Source organism: Lepidochelys kempii, chromosome 2, assembly GCF_965140265.1.
Source record: "Lepidochelys kempii isolate rLepKem1 chromosome 2, rLepKem1.hap2, whole genome shotgun sequence".
Classification (NCBI taxonomy): domain Eukaryota; kingdom Metazoa; phylum Chordata; order Testudines; family Cheloniidae; genus Lepidochelys; species Lepidochelys kempii.
In genome coordinates, this window is record NC_133257.1 from 146,648,759 (window position 1) to 146,668,588 (window position 19,830).

General features: G+C 40.0%; 1 protein-coding gene across 7 annotated transcripts in view; it reads right to left on the reverse strand.

Moving 5' to 3' along the window:
• ICE1 (interactor of little elongation complex ELL subunit 1) overlaps positions 1 to 19,830 on the reverse strand; it is a 78,748-nt gene that overhangs the window by 31,408 nt on the left and 27,510 nt on the right. For 6 of the 7 annotated variants that reach the window (XM_073332420.1, XM_073332421.1, XM_073332419.1 and 3 more), the window contains 4 exons: positions 18,549 to 18,922; positions 12,622 to 17,661; positions 11,850 to 12,018; positions 8,871 to 9,031 (listed from right to left, as the gene is read on the reverse strand). In XM_073332420.1, the coding sequence (XP_073188521.1) occupies positions 8,871 to 9,031; positions 11,850 to 12,018; positions 12,622 to 17,661; positions 18,549 to 18,922 (5,744 nt within the window). Of the gene's footprint in view, positions 1 to 8,870; positions 9,032 to 11,849; positions 12,019 to 12,621; positions 17,662 to 18,548; positions 18,923 to 19,830 lie in introns of those variants that run through there. The other variant, XM_073332426.1, reaches the window with a different exon arrangement.

A 19,830-nucleotide genomic window follows, 5' to 3' on the forward strand; every position in this document is an offset into this window, starting at 1 on the left:
CCAGTAAACCCAGATAAAGTTTGGTGATGGCAGTGGAAATCCAAGGGTAAAATAATTTTGTACTTTGGGGAAGTTTTAACCTAAGCTGGTAAAAGTAAGCTTAGGAGGTTTTCATGCAGGTCCCCACATCTGTACCCTGGAGTTCAGAGTGGGGAAGGAACTTTGACATGGTGGCAGAGCGGTGGGATTAACCTGAAATCCTTTTGAGATCAATTTGAGATTTTTTTTGAACCAGAAAAACAAATTTTAAAAAGGAAATTTTTTTTTTCTTTTGGGGCTGCTGGAAAGGAGGTCCAACTGAAAGCAGCTATTTTTTTCTCTGCTTTGGGGCCAGAGCACAGACAAAACGGAATTGCAGGTTTTCTTTCCCTGGAGGCAGAGCAGTTAACCTCCTGCAGGGAAATTCACAGTCTTAACTTGCAACCTGAGGCCCTGTGTGCCGACAGTACCAGGGCAGATTTAGCGGTCAGAGATTACTTTTTGCATGGTGATTCTCCCTGGCGGGGGGAGGAGTGAGCCCGCTTCTTTGTTTTCATGAGGGCTGGGTCCTTTGTGCTTGTCTTAGAGGAGCATCCCATGTCCGACACGGCAGCTGGTGAGTGAGTGAGCTGGTAGGGAAGGGTCCCCTGCTCATGGTCAGAGGCAGGACACAGGGATTTCTCCAAAGCATCAGTTTGAGCTGGAGTTCCCTAGCCTTTCTGGTCCTTGACGTTAGCTTTTTGCAGTGGTATACTTCTGCATAACATGAGTCTCCCCCAGGCAGCGAACACACTGGGAGTGTCCATCAGAAGCTGGTACTGACAGTCTACAGGTGAGGCAATGTTTAAAGCCTGGAGAGCCAGGCATAGCCGTTTGAAGAGAGTCTCTGGTTATTGTCTTTTAAATGAAAAGGGAAGAGACAGGAACCCCACAGGGAAGAGAAGGGGTAATTTCAGGCAAAAAAGGAAAGGAAAAAATATTCTGAGGAAAAGTATTCTGAGGTGCAGCTGTTCCGACCGAAGCCAACAGCAGCAAAGAAGAAACTGGGGGATGGCTACACACAGAGCATCATGCGCTGGCTGCAGCGTGTGCGTGGCCAACCAGGGCATTGCTACCTTAAATCTCTGACTAGAAGCGCAGGGGCGCTCAAATACCTAAAAGTGGAGCACTCACAGGGACACTCCTCAAAGAACTAACAATTTTGATTCTGTCCAATCTGATCTTCTTTATAATGCTAGATATCAGGGAAAAGGGAGGGAAGTCATTTTAAAAAAAAGAAGCGTTGGTTCCAACAGAGCCGAAACCTATCCAAGAGGAAGCTTCAGTGCTCTTGTGCAAGGTATGTGGGAATTTGAAGTTGTGTTCAGACACAGAGAGGTCCATTACTGGGTGGTTGCATCTGTCCTCTGGACACAATGGGTTTCAAGGATCACAAAAAAATCTTCCTCTCCATTTTCATTCTTTGCCAGGTGCAGCACAACAGAAAAGATTCGACTTTGGATGTACCACAGCCCATTTTCCTGTGTCTTCAGATAAGACCAGAGAAGATGCTCCCCTCCTGCTTCTTGATGTAATACATGGCTATGTAGAACAGGTGTTTACAGACCACTCCAAGTCTTGAGGACCCATTGTACTGCCCTGAACTTCAGTAAGCTAACACAGCCTCTGGACTTCCAGATGTTCCAGAGGGCTTACACTTGGATGTCTTAACATGTGGGAATTCTATATTAGATTTCTTCTTGACAGATAAAGTAGTACTGATCACAGAACTAAAAAATGATTACTTAGGTACAAATGATCATGACTTAATCACATTTATAATGTGCTAATAGAATAAAATCCAGATCAATGCTATGCATATTTGGTGCTTTCATAGAATCATAGAATCATAGAATATCAGGGTTGGAAGGGACCCCAGAAGGTCATCTAGTCCAACCCCCTGCTCAAAGCAGGACCAATTCCCAGTTAAATCATCCCAGCCAGGGCTTTGTCAAGCCTGACCTTAAAAACCTCTAAGGAAGGAGATTCTACCACCTCCCTAGGTAACGCATTCCAGTGTTTCACCACCCTCTTAGTGAAAAAGTTTTTCCTAATATCCAATCTAAACCTCCCCCACTGCAACTTGAGACCATTACTCCTCGTTCTGTCATCTGCTACCATTGAGAACAGTCTAGAGCCATCCTCTTTGGAACCCCCTTTCAGGTAGTTGAAAGCAGCTATCAAATCCCCCCTCATTCTTCTCTTCTGCAGGCTAAACAATCCCAGCTCCCTCAGCCTCTCCTCATAACTCATGTGTTCCAGTCCCCTAATCATTTTTGTTGCCCTTCGCTGGACTCTCTCCAATTTATCCACATCCTTCTTGAAGTGTGGGGCCCAAAACTGGACACAGTACTCCAGATGAGGCCTCACCAATGTCGAATAGAGGGGAACGATCACGTCCCTCGATCTGCTCGCTATGCCCCTACTTATACATCCCAAAATGCCATTGGCCTTCTTGGCAACAAGGGCACACTGCTGACTCATATCCAGCTTCTCGTCCACTGTCACCCCTAGGTCCTTTTCTGCAGAACTGCTGCCTAGCCATTCGGTCCCTAGTCTGTAGCTGTGCATTGGGTTCTTCCGTCCTAAGTGCAGGACCCTGCACTTATCCTTATTGAACCTCATCAGATTCCTTTTGGCCCAATCTTCCAATTGGTCTAGGTCCTTCTGTATCCTATCCCTCCCCTCCAGCGTATCTACCACTCCTCCCAGTTTAGTATCATCCGCAAATTTGCTGAGAGTGCAATCCACACCATCCTCCAGATCATTTATGAAGATATTGAATAAAACCGGCCCCAGGACCGACCCCTGGGGCACTCCACTTGATACCGGCTGCCAACTAGACATGGAGCCATTGATCACTACCCGTTGAGCCCGACAATTTAGCCAGCTTTCTACCCACCTTATGGTGCATTCATCCAGCCCATACTTCCTTAACTTGCTGACAAGAATACTATGGGAGACCGTGTCAAAAGCTTTGCTAAAGTCAAGAAACAATACATCCACTGCTTTCCCTTCATCCACAGAACCAGTAATCTCATCATAAAAGGCGATTAGATTAGTCAGGCATGACCTTCCCTTGGTGAATCCATGCTGGCTGTTCCTGATCACTTTCCTCTCATGCAAGTGCTTCAGGATTGATTCTTTGAGGACCTGCTCCATGAGCTTTAAAAGGGCCAATTTCACAAAGCTGAAAATAATTGAGACAAATCAGCTGGGAGGAAGAATTTAATCAGAAAAATGTGAATGGTAATGGGAATTGTTTAAGAACACTTTACTAGATACACAAAGCCCCAACTGATGAAGACTGGTTAAAAACAACCTGGTTTGGGGGGAAGTGAAGCCAGCTATCAAAAATAAAGTTATATAAAACAAATGGAAGAAAGGGGAAGTTGATAGCGATGAATATAAATGGGAAGGTAGGAATTGTAGAAAGTTGAAAAGGGAAGTAAAGAATCACAAACAGGATTTTATGGCCAGAAGAGTAATGGCAATAAGTGGGAGGTTTTTTTAAGCATACTAGGAACAAACAGAATCCTTACAATTGTATTGGTCCATTACTAGGTGGAAATGGTAGAATTATCATTAATAATGTAGAAAAGTGTTCAATAAATATTTCTGTTCCGTATTTGGAGAAAAACAGATGATAAAGTATCCTACTTCTTCCACTCCATTAGTACCTCAGGAGCATGTTAAACAGCAGCTACTGAAGTTACACATTCTAAAACCAGTAGGTCCGGATAACTTAAATCCGAGAGTCTTTAAGGACCTGGCTGGACCAGCAATGCCGATCTTCAGTAAGTCTTGGAGCACTGGGGAAGTTCCAGAAAACAGCTAACGTCATGTCAATATTTAATAACTGTAAATGTGATGACCCTGGTAATTTATAGGCCTATCAGTCGGACATCAACCCTGGGCAAGATATTAGAGTGGCTGATAGGAGACTTGCATAATAAAGAATTAAAGAAAGGTAATATAATTAATGCCAATCAACATGGATTTATGGAAAACAGATGTGGTTAAATTAACCTGATTTTTTTTTAAAATGAGATTACAAATCTGGTTGATAAAAGCTAATAGTATTGATGTAATACACGACTTCTGTAAGGCATTTTACTTGATACTGCACAAAATTTTGATTAAAACACTAGAAAGATATGAAATTAACATGGCATACATTAAATGGATTAAAAACTGTCTGTCTGATAGATCTCAAAACATAACTGTAAATGAGAAATCATTATTCAACAGGTATGTTTGTAGTGGGGACCCAAAGGAATAAATTCTTGGTCCTATGCTATTTAACATTTTTATTAATGACCTGGAAAAAACCACAAAATCATCACCAATAAAGTTTGCAGATGACACATATTGGAGTGGTAAATAATGAAGTGGACAGGTCACTAATACAGAGAGCTCTGGATTGCTAGTTAAGTTGTGCTCAAGCAAACAATACACGTTCTAATATGTCTAAGTGTAAATATATAAATCTAGAGACAAAGAACGTAGGCCATACTTACTGAGTGGGTGTTCTATCCTGGGAAACAGGGATTCAGGGGTCATAATGGCTGATCAACTGAAGTTGAGCTCCCAGAGCGACACTGTGGCCAAAAGAACTAATGCAAACCTGGGATGCATAAACAGGGGTATCTCGAATAGGAGTCGAGAGTCTATTTTACCTCTGTATTTGGCCTGAAATACTGTGCCCAGTTCTGGTATCCACAGTTCAAGAATGTTGATAAACTTGAAGAGGTTTGGAGAAGGTTAAAGGGTGATTTGATCACTGTCTATAAGTACCTACACAGGGAACAAATATTTAATAATGGGCTCTTCAATCTAACAGAAAATGGTATAACATGATGCAATGGCTGGAATTTGAGGCTAGAAAAATTCAGACTGGAAATAAGGTGTACATTTTTAACTGCCAAAGAATTAATCACTGGAACAACTTACAAAGGGTCAATGAATTGTCCAACACCGATAATTTTTAAAGCAATACTGGTTATCCTTCTAGAAGATGCACACTGCGAATTATTTTGGAGAAGTTCTGTGGCCTGTGTTACACAGTAGGTCAGACTAGATAATCACTGAGGTCCCTTCTGGCCTTGGATTCTAGGAACAATGTGCACCCCAGTCCAGAATAGACACATCAGTGATTATTACGATTAAAAGGGATGGGGCAGAGTAAATGATACCTCCTGGAGAATTTTGTTCCTGTTCTACCACCAAGAAAGCTGTTGGAGCAATTGAAGAGGGACGGTCTGTCTCCTCTGAAAGCAGTGCATATTTAGTGTGCAGTGTTCTGCCACCTAGAGCTGCAAAGATCTCATGTTCAGACGAGCAAACAATGAGATATAGGTCAATGAGGACATCAGACCTAATTGCCTTAGCAAACACTGTGCGGTCTGCACTGATTGTTCAGAGAATCTCTGATGCCCTTAAAACTTTCCTGTGCCAATGGTGATATCTGAGGGATCCACTCCCCGTAAAGGGCCAAGGAGATTGTGGTCTCAAGACCTTAGCAGAAGGTGCTGTTAAACCCATAGCAGGGGGAATCTCTCTTGAATCCTACAACAAGATTTTGGCACACAAGCTGGGCTCATTCGGTACTACCAAAAGGCCCATTAGAGTATCAGGCTCCAGGCCAGGGATCGTCAACTTTTTGGCACGCGGCCCATGAGAGAAATCCGCTGGCGGGCCGGGACAGTTTGTTTACCTGCAGCGTCCGCAGGTTCGGCCGATTGCAGCCCCCGTTGGCCTGGAATGGCGAACCGTGGCCAATGGGAGCAGCGATCGGCTGAACCTGCAGACGCTGCAGGTAGACAAACCCTCCTCGCCCTTGCGGATTTCCCTGATAGGCCACGTGCCAAAGGTTGCTAATCCCTGCTCTAGGCAACAACAGGCAAGAGAGAAGCCTGGACCCACAACATCTCTCCCCCTTCTGGTCCCGAGAATGAAGGCAGAGCAAGATGTACATTGGGTAGCAGAGTGGGCCTCATCCACACAGAAGGGACTGGATGTGGGTCTCAGATTCTGGTATGATTGTTGGGCAAGAGGTATACCGCTTGTAGGTTTTAGGGGGTTCAAGATCCAACACAATCTCAGTAAGGGGCCCAGTCCCAACAGCAGGTTATGACTATTTATACTACAACTAAACAAACTACACTACGCTATTTGCAATATAATGTACAAGGCTAGGGTTTGACCTGAGGACACAACAGAATGAGTTCCATTCCATTTGTGGCAGTGACAAAGGAAAATGCTTGTGGGGTGGAGGGTGCACTCCCTTATATAGGGCAGGTCAATGATGTCCCCTTCATACGAGATCTCTCCTCACCCAACAGATACTGTTTTTCAAGGCAGTTCAGAAGCTCAATGCCAGAGGTGTCAAATTCTATGAGTGGCAATTCAGAGGCCCTCAAGTAGAAGTACCAATTTTAAGATTGCCTTACAACCTTAATTCTGCTCCCTTCTGCATCCACCCAGTGCACTGAATGAGAAAGGGATTCTATCGGAAAAAACAAATATGTGATCATGTAAATTAAAGACTGCATCATAATGCAAACACACAAGGAGGCAAAATTAAGGTTGTACAGGCAACTGTAAATGTGGCATTTTTAAACTCTTGAGTACTTGACCTGCAATCTATATTTTAAAGACAGATTTTTTTTGTATGCAACTTTTTAAGGTTTATTGGGATTTTTTAAAAGGAAAAAAATAAACATGTCTATTATACAATTGTAACTACTGCCCCATCATGCATCATCAGCAGGTTTGAACCCTAATCCTCCAGCACTGCATAAACTCCTACAACTTGAGATATAGGACGAATGAGACTAGCAGGCAGAAAGAGTATGCTGATCTCAGTGGAAATAAGTCGCTGGTATCACACACTGGGTCTCCAGACCAGTTCTCACCTCTGCCTGCTGGATGTAGGGGGCCTCCTGCCTTATGTGGTTGCCCCATGGGCAGACGGGAGAGGATGCTAGCATATTCATCTGCTGGGTCTGAGGGGCTATGGGAGAAATCCAGCCTGATCTTCTTCGTGCCCTACACTACTACAGATGCTCTGATAGCACCCAGATGTTTCCAATTGCTGCTGCAGTGGTATAGGGCCAGCTCTTTAGAACATTAATGTTAAGTTATTTTGTCATTTACCAAAATTTTCAGAGTAAAGCAAACTGAAGATAAATAGCAATTTTTAAACTGTTAAATACCCAAAATAATTGGTTTTAAAATTCTTCCCCTTCCCTCCACAAGTTAAGAAAACTCTGTACCACGCAATGATTACACATCTTATCCTATTCAGAGTTAATCTGCATCAACATTTATAAAACTGAGTGATCCACAACTCAGGAAGCAGCTAGGATATGCACGATTTATAAATAGAATTTGTTGTTCAGTTTAGTCTTCGCTTCTGGGCATGTTACTCAAACAAACATTTTAGCTAAGGTGTAAATTTACACTTCATCTGACTTGTAAATTATGCTATAAATTTAAGAAATCTGAAGGACCCTGCAAAACAAACAACCACTTCAGAAACATGCTCTGAAACAGCCTAGAACTGCTCCAACTCCTCTAGAATCACTCATCTCTTACTTTAGAGGTAGCAGTTCTTTTTATTCAAACCATTTAATATTTTGCACTGTTGGAAGAATCCGTCCCAGAGAAACATGCACTGCCAGCCAAAACTTCCAGTTCATAGGGATTTACAGAACATAAATGAGAAATGATGTGAAAGTTGCTGAAATAGTCACTGCAATGGCACCAAAGAAAACTAGAAAAACCCCAAAAGAATCAGTAATTACACATTTTGCTCAGAAGTATATTATTATACTACTGTTTTCTTCGGCCTGAGCTACACACAGTTGTGTGCGCCTTTTTTTTTTTTTTTTTTAAACTGAAATGGTTATACCGGTAGAACCTATAGTGTTGGACACAATTATACTGTACAAAGGTGTCTTATACCAATGTAGCTTATTCCCTTTCACATTCGGGAATTGTTGTATTGGTATAATACACTTTTATACCAATATATAAAACTCTTTCTACACAAGGAAGTTTACACCATTAAATATAACAGTATAAAGCAGTACAACTTGTCTAAAGACAAGTCCTTTATGAAACGTAGACAGATTCAGAAGTTTATAATGGAGACAACTCATATTACTACGTCAAATGGAATGTAGTTATTGAAATGTAATACTTTTATGCACTAAAGTAACTATAGCCCATTACATTAGATATGAAACATACTGTGTATGCATATAAGTGTTGGTGTGTTACAAAGGTTTATCAGCATGAGTGAGATGGCCATATTACTTGTTAGTAGCAAAACCACAGTTGAGTTATATAGGTCATCCCAGAAAAATAATCTCATGTGGGGGGGGACGGGACAACAATGGCCTTTATTTCTATAGAGATAAGGTGGGGGAAGGTATGGAAGGGGTGATGAGTTTTAGGATGGAGCAGAGAGGAAAGCTATGGGGTCATGTATGAGAGATAGTGAGAGTTAAGATTGGGAGGGAGGGGGGAAAGGTTTTATAAAATCAGAGTTAAAACAGGAAGGTCAGGGACAAGCTAATAGACTTGCAGGCAAAGTTTAAAAAAGAAAAAGGTTTAGTAAGAAAAAAGATACACCATCAAGGTTTTAACAGAATGAGACTTGACAGTAGTAAAAAAAGCTATAAAAAGCAGCAGCGTTAGTTGTGAAATTTAACAGATTACGTGGGGGACTTGTACAGTGTGCCTTCTTTGCCTTTAGTCTGCAAGCTGTATAATTAGGCTTTGATCTTTCCTAGGAATCAGTGCAGGCATAAGGGACCTACCCAAACAGTAAAAGTGAAAGTTACCTTTTCCCAACTGAGATAAGCACGCAGACAGTTCAGCACCTCTCCTCGTGCACGTTTCCTGACAACTAACTGCATAGCTTTGTTAATCACGCCTTGGAAGGAGAATATATCGTCCCACACATTTGTGATAAACAAAGTTAATTTGGCAGATTCTGGGAAGTCTGGAAGAGAAACGAGAAAGGATAAATCAAAAAAGATAAACCTCTGAATACCCTTTTAAATTTACTGCTCAGATTGCAAAGGCTAACTCCTTACAGGTATTTCTCCTAATTTTTCCAGTGTGTATAACAGGTACACAAGACAAATTAGCACATTTAAAACAAATTTTTGAGCTACTTTACTAAAATAATTTTCAGAAGATTAGTATATAATCTTGGCATATACACAGTACCTTCAAAATCATTCATCTTTTAAATAGGAATTGTAGGAACTGGTAGCGCAATTCAAATTAATGATTTTTGCCATATTGTTAAAGATAAACCCAAGAGTATGAGATCTGACAAAGATATTTCAGTTTATTTTGTGCAGTTGACACTGTCTAGTTAGTTGCATTGTTTCCCCTTTTGTGTGGGGTTTCATTTTTGAATCTAGTAATACCTCTGGCCTTCACAAAATCCTCTGGCAAGGAGTTCCACAGGTTGACTCTGAACTGTGTGAAGAAATACTCCCTTAGGTTTGTTTTAAACTGGCTGCCTATTAATTCCATTGCATGACCCCCAATTCTTGCGTTATGGTCAACACAACCATCCATTCTGACCCCCGCACACAAAGACTACAGAATTTCTCCCACAAACTGGATTATCTCTTATTCTTTAGAATGATATCTAACATCACTTTAAAGACTAAGTGAAGGTGAGTCCCACCACTAGCCTCTGATAATTGTTAATTACTCTAACGGCTGCAAAACCATATCTTATTTCAAGGTTCAACTTCCAACCACTGAATCTTGTTATACCTTTGGCAGCAAGGTTGAACCCCCTTCCTGCAATATCAGATATTTTTCTATTTATAAGTACCTATAACCAGTAACCAGGTCACCTCTCAACTTTTTCTGCCTTTGGTTGAGTTCCTTAAGCCGCACATCATAAGTGTTGTCTTATTCCTTTGTGAGACTGTCTACAAACTGAAATAAAAATAGTCGTATTTGGAGAGCAAGACTGGTAATTAATCACCCTCATCTGGAGGCTAGCTGGCAAGTACACCTTAAAACTCAAGAGATCCAATTTCTTGTGTGTCCTTCTGAGTAGATTTAAGTTTGAATCTCTCCTGACTAGCTGCTACTACAAGTGAACCTAGTCCCAGATGGGTGTAAATATATTCAAACCCCTTACAGACACCTGATGCCTCCTGTCAACTCATTTTGAAGCAGCCACTGTAGATGCAGTAGTTCCTCATTTATGGGCATGGTGATCCCTCTGGTGTAGAAGCATGAATGATGTGCAAGAGTTCGTTATTTCTCTTGGGCTACCTCTCCAACTGTATATCCAAGGTCTCCACCATGTGTTTCATGAGCTCCTTCAACACCTTGAATTCATCCACCAATGCAGCTATAGAAAGATTCACTTCCTCATCTGGGAAGAATGAGATGATAGCAGCAGGGATCAGCTCTTCTCACAGTTGATGCTCTTCTTCATTATCTTTTTCTCGCCTCTACAGTATCCAAGACTGCACCAGCTAGTTTATCTGAGGTGATTTAATTCGTCTCTTCAGGGGAGAATGAACTAGCCCAAGAAACAGAGGGTGATGCAGCCTTTCTGGAGTATGGCTGTACACTCTGGATGTCCAATAGGGCCATGGCTGCTAAAGGTAGAAAAACTGAAGTAGGGGACACTTGGTGGGGGACAGGTGTCAGGAGGGGTGCTCCTTATGAGGAGCAAGTCTTTTTTTCTGCCTCTCATGGAATCCTCTCGACTCCTTTCCTGACTCCCACTGTGTTACCCATGGAGGGAAAGGTGGACAGGTGGTAGATGAGTCCCTACTATACCCAGCAAAGGAATAAACTTTCATTTTACAGCCAGTGGAGGAGAGGTTGATACTGGAGATACCTACCTAATCTGGCATACCAGTGACTAACTCTCATGGCCAAAAGTGTCCAATCTTGCATACAAAATGTGCATACTCAGTGAGCAGACTCTATGTGGACAATCACCCGAAGAAGAACTTGGTATCAATACAGTATGCTGAATGTGACCTTGTCTGTTAACAGTGTACTGTACCCTGTTAGTGAAGGATTTCTTCATATGTTAAAGACATTAGCAGCATTTATGTTCATCATGCATAAACCATATATGAAGAATTTTAACTACGAGCTCCATAGCCATGGACAGAGGGAAAGAAATACATGCACACATGGATGGAAGGAAGCGGATACTGGTGAACATGAAGAAATTATCTTCATGATCATTCTGATTCTCCAGTGAACTCTACTGAAATATCTCATCACCGCAAGCAAGTGCTATGTTTGTTCTCAACAAGACAGCAGTGAAGGTTAGAAAGTTTCTTGAGAATCAGACAAGATTGCAGGAAGAAGGCCAATGCAAAAGCAGGCTACAGGGTTAAGAAAATCCTGGTGCTCCAAGAGAACAAGATTAGAACTCTCAGCAAGTCCCCTTTGTGATTCCCATGAGATAAATGTACCAAGTAGGACAGGGATTCTAACAGTGTTTAAAACAGAATGTTAAGCAATCATATGTTGCAAACAAACGTTTTGCTATGATTTATTTAGATTTAAATAAAAATTTAAATAATTTGTTGCTATTTACACGGTTTATTCTGCATTTCTCTAAACTTGAACACTGAAAAATCAATGCAGACAATTTTAATTTTTGATATTCACCTTCAAGTTCTTAGAACTACAATGTGTTTTGGGATTGTTTGCTTAAACAGCTTTCGTTGGAGTTTAATATCTATGAAGCATGTGATGAAAACAATCTAGAAAGAAAAAGCATACAAACACAAAATGGCTATGTCACACCATACCTTCCTTAAGTAAGCTGTAGCAGAAGAGGCGAGCTCTTTCCAAATCTCCCAACTGCCGACAGATTCCTACGTATACTCTACATAAAGCCTGAGTAAAATTGTGGTTCAAAGACATCTTCTGAGTCTTCAGTTTATTGAGAATAGCATGCAGCAGTGACTCTGCTAAATGCTGTAACACACAAAAGCGATTTTTACTAACATTCATTATCCACAGTACAGTTGATAGAACTTCACAAGTATTATTTTGGGTGTATGCTGAGTAAACAGTTGTGACATTGTCCTTGAAAGAAATGCTCTTGGTAATTGTACTAAAAAGGCACATGGTGAAACTTGCAACAAATTTAAAAAGATAAAAATACTAGTACCCAAGGTGAGGCCAGACCTACCAAAAAAGTATAATAAACCAGAGGCAAACCAGAAGGAATAATGTGACTTTTCATTGCCCTTTAAATAAAATGAAAATAAAAATGTTCAAGTTATGAGATAACACAGACTTACAGTAACATCCTATTAAATAGGACTGGCACATAAGTGGAGAAACCCCTAGATGAACAGTGAAAATTGGGTAGGCAAGTTTTGGGATATTTTAGACTAACCAAACCCAGGCAATACCTTCAAAAGTTTGCAGCCTTTTGCTATGATCATTTTGACAGTATAAATATCTGCATTACAACTGGCCTGTCTGCTAATTTAGTCTAATTTATTACACATTTGTATTCTATTTGGACAAAGGGGATTATTAAAATATGAAATTCAGAATTACACTATGTACCTTGTTTGCGATACCAAATTCATAGACAACTTCTTTCTCTTCATCTCTCATTACCGGGACCTTCGAAATATTTCCCACGTACACATGACTCCAAATAACAGGTAACAGGTCAAAACAGGATTCAGCAATTTTCTTCAGTGCCAAAGTCACAGGATCAATAATATTCTCTACTGGTGAAGGCAATTCTGAATTGCAGTTGCCTGCTAATTGCCTAATTTCACAATTGCTGAGTGAGACAGTTTTACCTGCAGCACTCAGTACTTCAATATTAAAGTCTCCTATAGCTTTGATTGCAACATCTTCCTTGGTCTCCAATTGTGGCAATTCACTGTCTAGCCTCAGCCGCTTTGCACTTCTTGGCATAGAGGCTGACAATATCCTTTTTCCAACATGACTCTGACTCCCTGAATCTTTTTGATCTTTATTACTGTGAGATTCTGAATTACTCCCTGTTTTAACAAAAGCAGTGGATGTAGAAGAAATTGCTTTGAACCCACTGAACTGACTCACTGGCCCTGGTACATTCTTGTATTCTGAAGGGGCATGCCCGGTGGGCTGAATGTTACCTTTGAGAATGTTGAGTGTTCTTGCTCTTGGTGATAGCTCTGGATACATAGTGTCCAAGATTTTCACAGAGTTCTCCTGAGGAGCATCTAAAGCAGAACTACCAGCTGCAGATGGAGGAAATCTTCCTGGCACGGGAAGTGCATGCTTTGGTGTGGCAGCACAAAATTGCAAAGGTGAGGACAGGATTCTTCGACCAACTGCTGTCTCTGAGGGAGATGAAGTGGAAAATATAGGGGGAGATTTGTACTTTGGAGCATCTGACAAAGGAGACATTAGTGGAGGAAATGGAGTTACTCTTAGAGGGGAAATAAGACCATCAAGAGGAGATGGCAGAGAGGACCGGCTAGATGAAGACATTATCGGAGAAACAGGAAGCACAGTTCTTGGAGGGGTAGTTATTAGAGGTGGGAGCAGGGGAGGTAAAGGTGGACCCATCTCTTGTCTAATTTTATTGATGGTCTCAGATGAACGTTTGGTTGGTGTAGAAGTATCAGCATTGGCTAGAACTGGCTGGGTTAGTTGGACCTGCTGAGTTTTTCTTTTTCCTTTACCTTGAAGTAATCTCTGTGTTAGTCTGCCCTGGCCTGCTTGGATTGATGTCTTGGCTGAAGCATTTAAGACATCTGATGGTTCCTGGACTTCCCACTTCAATCTACTGTTGGTTTTGGATATAAGATCTAGAGATGACTCTGAGTCCACAATGTGGGTGTTTTCAAATATTGCTTTTTGTGATTTAGAGGTTTCATTGACGGGTCTAGGGTCAGATATTTCATCGGACACGGTTGGATGCTGATCGAATTCTGTCAAAAACTTTCTACCTTTTCTTTGAAAATGTGTCTCCTTAAGAAAAACATCACTGTAACGGTCATCAAAACAAGACTGACAGCCATCTTGAATAATATTTGTGTCGATATCTGCTGAGGCAAAAGCAACATAAGTTTCTTTTTGTTTATCATTTAATTCTTCACAAAACACTGTATGTGATTTAGACCCTTCTATGCCAGCATCACATGACACACTTTGTTCCATATTTGATGCAAGTTTTTCATTACCATTTATTTGTAAGAAATTGCCAGACAGATGTGTGTCTAATTTACTATTTTTTGTAACAGGTTTGTAGATTTCTGAGCACTTGGCTAACATATAGTGTGATAAATTAATTTCTGAAATAGTTTGTTTTGTGGGGATCTTTTCCGATACCTCAGCAGATGTAGACGATTCTTCTAATTTTATCAAGCTATTCTCATTGCCAGATGCTGACCCAACTGTTTTAGAATTTTCTCTATGTTCAGATGCTCTCTCATTATTTTCATTATTATGGAATACAATTCCATGTGCTGAGAAAAGTTTGCCTTTAGGATAAACCTTTTCTGTTAAACATGACTGCTTCTTCACAATACTTGGAGAATGGTGAGTTATACAAGGCATAGGCATATCTGCTAGTGCATCTGAGAACACTGAAGGAGGGAATTCACACATTTGGTCATTTTCATCAACAGCTGTGTGAATTACTGGCACATCCACTGAGTAAATCCTGAAAGTTCTCAATTTCTCACTGGACACTAAAAAACGTTCATGCTCTTTTGTATACTTGACCTTTCTATAAGGAAAGTCTTCCTCTTCAGATTCATTTGTCTCCTTTGGAACCTCAAAAGTACTTTTAGAAGATTTGTTCCCATTTGTCTCTCCAAATAGCTTAACGATGTTCAATTCTTTGTCATTGTTCTTAATGGTTTCATCAAGCCTGTATTCTATAGATCGGACCTGACCTTCAGAAGACCAAAGAGGCTCCACTCTCTGAGGTGAAGTTTCTTTTATTACAGAAAGAGTTGTGCCAATTTCCTTCAGGCTACATGTTTCACATTCTGCTTCTTCAAAAACTAGACTAGCTTCCTTTTCCACATGTGTACCCCTGTCAACAGAACTCTTATCGAAGATCTGTATATTTACCAACGTATTTTGTGGTTCTTTGGCATTTGGCTGCTCCTTTTCATTTTCAATTTCTGTTCTACTTTTATTCTCATATTTATTACTGGGACAATCAAGTGGCTTGATCTTTTCTTTATCATTATGTATTGTCTTGCTCTTCACCAAATTACCTACAGAATAATTAGGCATACTTTGAATATCATGATCATTACAGTTTTCATTTCTTCTAGTTAGGGATGAAGCAGTACTAAGTGCTGTAATAGAATCTTCTTCATTATTAGCGTCAAACGCTTGACAATTCTGTTTGAAAGGTTCACCACACACCTGAAAACTGAAAGCAGTAAAATCAATGAACGCTGCTGTGCTCTCCAAAGTTGCTGTGACAGGTGAGTTAATTTTTTTACTATCTATACTTCCAGTCTGCAAGACATCTTTTATGGGTAAAGCTGGTTTTCCAATAAAATCCTTTTCTGAGACAACCTGGTCTGAGACATCTGGAATCTGGTTTCTCATCTCTACTTCCTCCACACTATTCTCTTCCAGATCAGGTGAACTGTTACAGTTCTGAATCACCATGCTCTCAAATGGTTTGTCATTTAATTTCTCTATTTCCTCACACTGAGAATTTTCAGTTACTGAACATGAATCCAGAGGTTTCAAAAACTGTGCCCAAGAAGGGTGTTCACTTTCCGTTATGACAGACTTCACAGTATCTATTTTCTCAGTTTCTAATGGATCACTGCTTCTCTCTCTAAGTTTCAAATGTTCCATTTCAATCTCCTGAGATTCAAATACTCTTATAAAATTTTGAAATTTGGAAGACCTCTGTTCCGATACAATGTATGTATTTTTAGCCTGCCTCATTTCACTAGTTCTTTCTGTGACATACTCTGGTGCAAGTAATACACGATTAGTTCGAACTATTTCTTCAGGTTCTAATGGATCATTTTCTCCATTTATACCAGATGCTGGATTTCGTGACATAAGCGTAGTTTCAAAATCTGGTTTCTTTTGCAATAGGTTATTAGCATCTTTTTGTTCATGGTCTAGTTTAGCTTGTAGACACCTTTCCTCCGTTGCATCTTGTAATTCTCCAACTTCCGTAACATGGAGTGATTTAGCAAATGTATATGCTTCTAGAAAATATTCCTTGTTTACTGAACTACCAGAGAAAATATTTTGTTCAGGCTGAGTTATATTGACCTCAACACACTGCTCTCCAGTTCTGAGCAGTTCCCCATCTCCATCTTCTGCAGACACTGAGCAAGCAGTTCTGCATACCTCTGCAGTATGGTTTTCCCTATCCATATATAATGAATCTCTGCTTCTTTCAGTGGCAAGTATAAATGAGTCATGTCTAAAAGCATTATTTTTTTCCAGTCCACCCTCTTCATTTACTCCATGTTGTTTTATATGCTCAAACTGTTTATCCAGTGTCTCTTCATTGCTGATTTTTTCTTCAGAGCATTGTGATTTAGTGGAGATATCTTTAGCTTTAGTGTCTATTTCAGTTTGCAGAAATGTTCTTGCACCATTACATTGACACATCAATTCATTATCATGCTCTGCTCCAGAAAGGAATTTCAAATGTCTGAAACTAGATCTCACATCTTCCTCTTCATTATGACTTGGTTCACTACTTGTCTCTACACAGAATCCTTTTGTGGTTATTGTAGCTATTATTCTCTCCTCCTTGGTTACTTTTTCAATGTGCTCTTCTATGCAGGGTGTTGTTTTTATCACATTAGATTTTGTTTGTATGTCGCTGGATTCATTTTCCATTTCTTCATTCCTCATCACTTCACTAGGCTCTTCCTCAAAATTCTCAGGGGTTACCAAAACACTTTCAGTTGCAAAAATGGGTTCCTCAGTTTGCAAGTGAGCATCACCTCTGAGAGTGGATGCTGGTTTTGGCGTTTCTACTTTTCCTGGTAATTCAGCTTCCTCTGTTTCCATTAATTCACTACACCCTTCTTTCATAGGTTCAGAATTGGCTGTAGTATTTAAATTTATAACTGTAGTCTTCTCTGTTTGTACTAGTTCATTAGATTTTTCTTGCAAGTATTGGAAGTTAGATGACATAGCTGAAGAGGTTTTATCTTCATTTTGTATCTCGTCAGTATGGACTTCCTTCTCATTGATGGCTTCCAGTTTAGGAGTTGCTACCTTCAGTGTTATGTCTATCTTTGCAGGCCCTATATTCTCAGAGTCCTCTTCGAAATGTTCTTCATTGGCCAACGTGTTCATACTTGAAACAGTCATCTCAGTTTGCTTTGCTTCAGCATCTTTCTTCTTAACGTATCTTAATTTTGCTGTGAAAGTGTCTATATAAATTGGTATCTCTTCATTCTCTCTCACTTTAGTTGAGATTTCTCTGTCATGAGGTTCATGTGATTTCTCATGTTCATTGCTTTCTTTCATACTGACAAAGCTACAGTTACTCTGTGACTCTGCTTTGCCTTCTTCTAAAATACTTTCCACAATGTGAGCATTATGATCAATTTCTTCATCACTGGAATCAGTGGACTCTCCAAACAGAGTATCCTTCAATTAAAAGATACAAAAAGGACAGTTTTTCAAACTGCAGTTTTTCAAATTCAGTATAATTCTATGGCTATAATATTTTTTTCAGTGAATGTACTGGCAAGCACTGGGAACTTATGCAATGTAACCACTTAAACAGGTACAGCTTGGACAGCAGAATTACAAGTCTCTCTATCAATGTTCTCTAATAATGGCCTAGAGGGGACACTTATGGCAAAAGAACAACTCAGTGTCTACCTTTTCACCAGTTGATATCTTAGAGCAAACTGTGGAATAATGAGTAACACAGAAAGGAAAGGAGAAAGGACTACATCAGGCACCAATAAAACAAGGAGGCTGAAGTTACTGTCGGCCAACTTTTCAATGCTTGGTGCCTGAAGTTAGGTTCTTAAAATCAAACAAGTACATCTCTAGGCACTCAAGTTTGAGAGTTTTGCTCTCAAATTCAGATTTCCAATGGTAACCTTGCTAAACAGGCAACAGTGCCTAATGAAGCAGTTATAGCAAACTAAAAAATTTCCAAGTCCATGAGAAGTACTGGATGCAGGGGACTTTACTGACTCAAAAGTCACCTCCACACTCGTTACTTACATTCTGATTGTAATGTATATAGTACTGTATATTTATTGATTGTCATGCCACTATTTTAGTCATTCACGCTTATTGCATTACAAGAGATGTGTCACACTATTTTGTGGAGAGAGAGAGAATTTTAAACTCAGCAAATATTAACTAAATTTGGATCTAAACATTGTGACAAAGTCCCTGTAAAGTGTTTGAAATTAGACAAACACTAATACTTTAGACAAGCCTATCAAATCGCTTTAATTATTTTTGCAGTACTAGAGAAGCTGAGCTTTTGCCAATTCAGTCTTACTATAACTCACCTGCGTAGCCAGTGGTGAAAAACATACTGGCGATAGAAGAGGCGGGAGAGGCCTGGCCCAGTTCAAAATATCCAGCAATTTTCCACTAAGCTGTTCTTGTTCCTGATCAGGGGACTCTGAGCTACTGTCTGTTAAGTCTGTCTGTACAACCACCTCTATAGTTTTGTCCTCATAAAAAGCACTGTCACCATTATAGTCCTGAAGACGTTCTTCAGTGGTCTTGCTCTCAAATTGATCACTTCCAGAAGGCTCCTTGTCTACTTTTATCTGCAAAGTTGTTAAGGAACTTTGTTTTTCAGTGGTTTCCGGTGAAGAATGAGGGTGAAGCATTTTGCTGTCTGATTTCCTGAATTTTTGGTGGGTTTGTGCAACTTCTACAAAAGACAAAAATATAACCAGTTCTTGTATTTTTCGTTCTGTTTTAATCAAGTTAATACTATTTTATGATTAAACATATTTTGATCACGATTTTCTAAATATTTTCAAAGATAACTGGAAGAAGCACCAACAAATTTCATTTTCAAAAACATTGTTCATGAACTAGGATTAAAATGAAGACCTTCATATATTCTCAAATATAATTATACGTTATCATGTCAAAAAGATATTGGGAATATTAAGGATGTACAGTTAAGAACTCGAGTCAGGAAAGGCCAAAAAATCAAAACTGCTTGAACAACCTTAACTATGTCTATTTGCCATATATGCACTAGAACTATATAATGTAGTATTTCACGTATATTTCTATAACCCTAGATACACATGCAGCATCTCATAATTTTCATAATTTTATATTAGAACAATGTGTAGTATAGTGTCTTTACTGGCATAGGCCCGAGATTCTGCAAACATATGTGCCAGCACAGACTCCAGCCTTCCAGCAAATACTTTCCCACACCTAGGTGTGTGTCGTTTCAGAGAAAAGCGTGCAGAAGGGACAGAAGTTTAAACTGTTTGTGGCGGTGGGGACAGTGTAATTTAGGGAAGAGGGTGACAGAAGGCTGGCATCCCTACTGGGGCAAAATTACAGTTCATTCTCTGTGGTGTATGGCGATTGGTGAAATGTCTCTCTGGGTAGAGAACTGCTTGTTGCCTTAACTTTTCATTCCCTTGCTTTTTAGACTGCATGGTGTGTTAAGCATAGACCCAATCTTAACTGACACACAAAGCAATGCTGTGATGTTATAGTTTATTATTTCATAATATAAGTGCTTAAGGACTCCAAGGATCAAGACACCATTGTACCAGGCACTGTACAGAAAAAACAAAGGCAGAACTTGTC